Source organism: Triticum urartu, unplaced genomic scaffold (genome assembly GCF_003073215.2).
Source record: "Triticum urartu cultivar G1812 unplaced genomic scaffold, Tu2.1 TuUngrouped_contig_5264, whole genome shotgun sequence".
Lineage (NCBI taxonomy): Eukaryota > Viridiplantae > Streptophyta > Magnoliopsida > Poales > Poaceae > Triticum > Triticum urartu.
The window spans coordinates 8,235-14,365 of record NW_024115926.1 but is presented as its reverse complement, the minus strand read 5'-3'; the positions used below and the strand labels follow the sequence as shown (position 1 = coordinate 14,365).

Here is a 6,131-nt window from a genome sequence, read left to right as displayed (position 1 = left end):
CGCGCCGGCGGTGGGATTTTCCCGCCGGCAAGCCCTTGCTGCTGCTCCGGTGGCCCGGGCGGCGGCCGTCGCTTCCTTCTATACTTCTCAACTCCCACACCGACGTCGTGCCGTCGGAGCCCAAGAAGTGGGAGCACGCGCCTCTCTCTGCCACTCTTGACGAGGCATCCGGTCGCATCTACGCGCGCGGCTCCCAGGCAAGATTGCTTTCAGCCGCGATTTTTTTTACTTGTTTCGTTTGGGCTGCAAATATGGATATACTATCAGTTTTGCTAAAGCATATACTATCATATAATGTGTAGACTACAAATAACACGAAAGATAACTGCTTTATGCCGTGTGCAGTCTCTGTTAGTATATCACAGGCAAGCTTCTTGGTTGATTTCAGTGTTCTTTCATCAACGAGCATGCTTGAGTAATCTATCCATCAAGTGAATTTTTAGCACTGAATCCAATCACAGTGTTCTCTTTTGTCACTATTGATGATGTTGTAAACTTGTGAATTGTGACTAGATTCACTGTACTTGTAGAGATCTATACTCCATGTGCACTTAGTTCGATGCAACCTATATTGCCTGAAATATATGAATTCCAATACTAAGATTGCTATTTTCCCTTTATAGTCCAGTATTTAGCTGCATTTAGATGATATGTATGGCTCGATATACATGATCTGTCCGAGTAACCTTCGCAAACACTGCGAGACTGCTAAAAGCTACAATGTGGTGTGATAAGCTGTCACTTCTACATGTTTATCTTATCTAAGAGATCTTCACTGTGGTTCATGAATGTAGGACATGAAGTGTGTGGGGATGCAGTATCTTGAAGCCATTCGGCGTCTCCGTGATGCGGGCTTTGTCCCAGATCGGAACATATATATTATATTTGTTCCCGATGAGGAGATTGGTGGACATGAGGGTGTTGAGCTATTTGTTGCATCGAACGAATTCAAGGAGCTGAATGTGGGATTGGTTCTTGACGAGGGACTTGCATCCCCTAGGGAGGAGTACCGGGTGTTCTATGCAGAACGTAGTCCTTGGTGGCTTACTATTAAAGCAAAGGGAGCGCCAGGGCATGGTGCAAAATTGTATGATGGTAGTGCAATGGAGAATTTAATGAAAAGTGTGGAGGCTCTTCGGAGGTTCAGGACAGCTCAGTTTGATTTGGTTAAGTCCGGAGAGAAAGCTGAAGGGGACGTTGTATCGGTGAATTTTGCGTACTTGAAGGCTGGGACACCTACACCCACGGTTAGTTTATCCAAGTTCCTGTTTACAATGTGCTATAAGTGTAATTTACGAATTGCTATTGGATCCTTCACAACATCAATTAAAAATATAAGCAGTTTGAGTACTTGCTCGCTTGCTCATTTGCTAATGTGATGTCCTTTTTCTTGATTAACCTATGTATTTTAAAATTTATTTTGAGATGACACAGTGCATAGGTTTCATATTTGATGTTTGTTCAAATTGAACAATCAGTTCCTTTGACTAGGAATTATTTATTCTATACTGAATATCTGTTTAGTATTGATTTTGTTTAGTCTTTCATGCCTAAGAATCTCTGACATGTCTGGTAGCGTGATGAGATAGGTAATCCACCTGCTAAAAAAAGAGGACCATATGATTTCAGCATTACTAAGGCTTGTTTTCTTCTTAGTTGGTGCTGGCCAGTAACGTTATGTCTCATGTTTTTTAGAATTACCATAGTTAATCACGCTTACATAGGACCTGATACTTCTGTGTTCTGTCCATTCTCCGAGTCAGAGAATTGTAAGTCAGTTCTTGAAGTTCATTTACTTCGAAATGTACCACGGAGTTCACAATCATGATCATGTAGACTCTGATGCTTTTATGTACTGTAACATCTTGAATTCATTGCAATTAGTATTTGCTACCTTAGTCATGTAGTTTTTGTTAAAAGGATAACACTTTGCCATCAAGTTCACCCTGATTGACTCATGTTTTCAGTTAATAAGTCTATTTTCACTCTTATTTCAGGGTTTTGTGATGAATCTACAACCATCTGAAGCAGAGGTAGGAATTGACATTCGAATCCCTCCTAGTGTTCATACTGAAGCACTAGAGAAGCGTCTTGCTGAAGAATGGGCACCTTCTTCACGCAACTTGACTTTCGAGGTATGATGTTCTTGACAGGGCAATTACTTATGCCTTGTCAACATATATAATTATCCATGCTGTGGAGAGCTTACATTATATTTGATTTTTCTTGAATCGTGTTCTTTGTCATGGGGGATACCCATTTGAAATGAAGGTTAATTTATCATTCCTCTTCTGCACTGTAAATCTTTTGATTTGTCTTTTAAATTATGAAAAAGGAAAGAAATATCTAACACAAAATATAGGTAGAAAGTTTTCTAGAATAATTGAAGAAGGTTAATTATCTTGTAATTATTCATTCAGTTGAAGGGTTGAAGTAATTATTGAGGTTTGCTGTGTTAGTTTGTATTAGCTACTTTTTATTGGGTACTGGGGGTTGAGGGTGTTTTTTCTGACTGTCTAGTGTGTTAAATGACTGTAAGATAGGAGTATTTCATTTGGTGTACTAAAGCCTGCGCTTCTATTGGTGAAAACTGATTCATGTTCAGTTTGTGCCTGCTACAAATACTTTAAAGGCAATGCATGGCTGAAAATTTGTGAAAGGCAGATAAAAAAAAGCTTGTAAACGAATAATGCTAGTGTAACACTTTGATGAGCAAAACAAAGGAGCAGTTGAGCTGAGAGTTTCCTTTTATTTTAATTTCGGCAATCTTGTAAGGATAATATTACATGGTGCATAAGTTTTGTAATCAAGTTTCTTCTTGATGTCTGTTTGACAGTTCAAACAAAAGGGCTCTGTCCTTGACAAGTTAGGGAAGCCAGCCATGACAATTGCTGACAGCTCGAACCCATGGTGGCCTGTGTTTGAAGAATCTGTGAAGCGAGCTGGTGGCAAACTTGGCAAGCCGGAGATATTTCCGGCTTCTACTGATGCTCGTTATTTCCGGGAAATTGGGATACCAGCTTTTGGCTTTTCCCCTATGGCGAACACACCAGTACTGCTCCATGATCATAACGAGGTTTGTGCCACCAAGCTCCATTTAATACATCAAGCCATCAACTTATCCGATTGCCTTTCTCATATAGAATAGCATAGCTTTAGAACTAGACACATCAACGTGCACCTACAGTACCTGACAGCTAAAATAGCAACATATTGGTCATGTTCTTATCGTTTATACACAAGAAAGTACCAATGTTCTTTACAAATACTTAAGATGTGTGCATGTCTTGCAGTTCCTGAGCAAAGATGAGTACCTCAAAGGAATTGGGATATACGAGTCCATTATAAAGGCGCTGGCCACACACAAAGATGACGGCATCGACGAGGAGTCTAGGGCAGAACTGTGAGGAAAGATGATCTTATCTTGCCACGCCGGATATCTTGCCTCTCGACGTGCAGTCGTAACGCAGAAGAAGGTTTTGGCAAATACATGTTCTGTTTCTGCTCCGGCGGCCAAAGCAAAACCACAGATACGGTCCTTGTACATCTCTAATAATTTGACCTGAAATAATTCATGATACTGCATCTGTAGTTCCTCCGCATATTGTACGAGTAATGACATCTCTGTATAATTAAATAAGTGATGGCATTTCATCCGTTGTTCATCAGTTCTTTCTCTTGGTGAGGCACTTCCTCGCTACTTTGATGCGTCAGTGAGACACCGTCCTGAAGCTTTGACGGATCTTGAGACTTGGATCCACGCAGCTCCTCTCTTTTCCCCTCCTCAAGTTCTCTTTCTTTCTACGCCTGCCTTGGAAGGCACGACATGCCAGGCATGTGTTGTGCACAACAGAGATAAACTCGCTCGTCTCAGCCTGCAGTTTGCGCTGGATCAGGTGGAATTTCTGGCCTGAGTAGCAAACATGTTACCGACGCCTCCCATGCCCATTGCTACACTGCTCTTGCCCTCGACCCTCAGCTCAGTGTTATATATAGTCATCTATGCATTGCATCAATGCGGCGCAACATAAGATGGTCAGGTGATTATTGCACGGTGGGATTTTTTTTTTTTGAGAACTGCACGTAAGGCTTGTTACGAGCCACCTACGTTGACATCATCTACATTCACGCCTGCATTCAACTACTTGGGTAGAGTGTAACTGTGCCGCGAACTCTTTGTCCTTTGTGGTAGTGGCAATTATACAATTACCAATTGAATTTCAAATAGCACAAATTGTATATAAAAGTAGGAGTATACTACATGGATGGAACACCGTCAGAACATCACGTGTACAACTCCATGGTAAAAGAATCGGCGAGTACCTGAGCACAGATGGGCACCTCAAAGGGATTGGGATGTATAATTCGATTATAAAGGTACTGGCCAAGCACAAAGATGACTGCATTGACGAGGAGTTAGTGTCTAGAGCAGAGCTGTGAGGAAAGACGATCTTGTCTTGCCACGGTGAAATTCTTGCCTCTTGTCATGCAATCGTGGCGCAGAAGTGGGTTCCGACGAATCGATGCTTTGTTTCTCCTTCCCCGGCCAAAGCAAAAAACAGAAAAAAAAATATGGTCCTTGTACATCTCTGATAATTTGACCTGGAATAATGGATGATACTGCATCTGAAGTTCATCGGCATATTATTATTATGATTAGTACTTATTAAATACTTGGTGCGTCAGTGAGGAGACCATGTCTCCTCTCCTTTTATGTACACAAACCTCATAATGTTTTTGTTGTCTAGATGTTGTCAAATGTATTGAAGCTTAGACGGATCGAGACTTGGATATACCTAGGCAGCCACGCAACTCCTCTCTTCTATCCACCTCTAGTTATCTTTCTCGACAAAGCAGAAAATGAATCCAAACAAGTAAATTGCGGTACAACACACACATAAGTCGTTCGCTTTAATCAACACTCACTCCTAGGCTCCTACAACTTAGACATGAACCTCGTTGATCCACCACCCTAGTAGCATCAAGCCGCCACCCTTTCCGTCGGTTGTCGCGGCTGAACGGACGCCAGCAAGTCCGAGGAAGTGGCGGTCAGATGTCGAGGCATTCCATGCTAGCCAAGTGGCACAACCTGACAAGACGCATCTGGAATGAATGACCCAATGGCGTAGGGAAGAGGGGTTGATTTAGTGAAGGAAGACGTGACACACAACGCGGCCGAACAGGTAGATCGGAAGGCGCAACACGACTGGTGTGCGTCATGCACAACAGAGATCCACTCGCTCGTCTGAGATGCTTCGTCAGGTCAGGATTTTGAGGTGCGTCAGGTGGAATTGCTTGCCCGCGTAGCAAACTTGTTACCGATACCTCCCACACCCATTGCTACATTGCTCTTGCCCTCAGCTTGCAGCTCAGCTCACTTTCTCTGCCTTGCCCTTCTTCTCTTGGCCTATGGATCCATCACTGCCTAGCAGTCTTATATATAGCCATCTATGTTGCATGAGTTAATGTGGCGCAACATAAGACGGTGAGGTGATTCTTGCCCGGTTGGAGCTGAATGTAGGCATGTGACGAGCCACCCACCTTACCATCATTCATGTTAACACCCACATTCAACTACTTGGGTAGAGTGTAACTGTGCCGCCAGCTCTTTCTCCTTTGTGGTAGTGACAATTATAACAATTACTAATTGAATTTCAATAACAAAAATTGTATACAAAAGTAGAAGTATACTAGATGAATGGAACACCATCATACATCACGTGTACAACTCCATAGTAAGCAGCACGTTAATTCATGTGATATGGATATCCTCACAAGCCCACATGTATTATTTAATGCACGATATTTCACATATACACATTGCACTATTTTGCTCCTTGTTATGTATGAATTAAGAATATGAAACCATCAGATCAGAAATAATACATTAATAAAAGAAAAGTAATATATTACAACGACCGGATGACCAACCGCTATTCAAGATGGTGTGTATGCGATTGGAGCAGGTGGCTACGGAGGGTTTTTTCTCAACATGGGTGGCAACATAACCTTCGGATCGATCCATCATCTCCATCGACATAGGCATAGTGCCGGTCTATATGGCTCTAGTGTTGCCGATTTGTCAGGTTTTTTCATGAATTTTTGTCGAACTTTCATATTGGGCCGTGTGC

General features: G+C 42.2%; 1 protein-coding gene across 1 annotated transcript; it reads left to right on the top strand.

Annotated features, from left to right (window-relative positions):
• Window positions 1-21: 21 nt before the first annotated feature.
• Window positions 22-3,668, top strand: LOC125528985 (aminoacylase-1; the record flags this gene model as incomplete). The annotated part of the gene is given in 5 exon segments (XM_048693400.1): window positions 22-197; window positions 795-1,247; window positions 1,998-2,135; window positions 2,837-3,076; window positions 3,294-3,668. Coding segments are annotated over 5 exon segments (1,121 nt in total), but the record flags the coding sequence as incomplete, so codon positions are not given.
• Window positions 3,669-6,131: the final 2,463 nt, after the last annotated feature.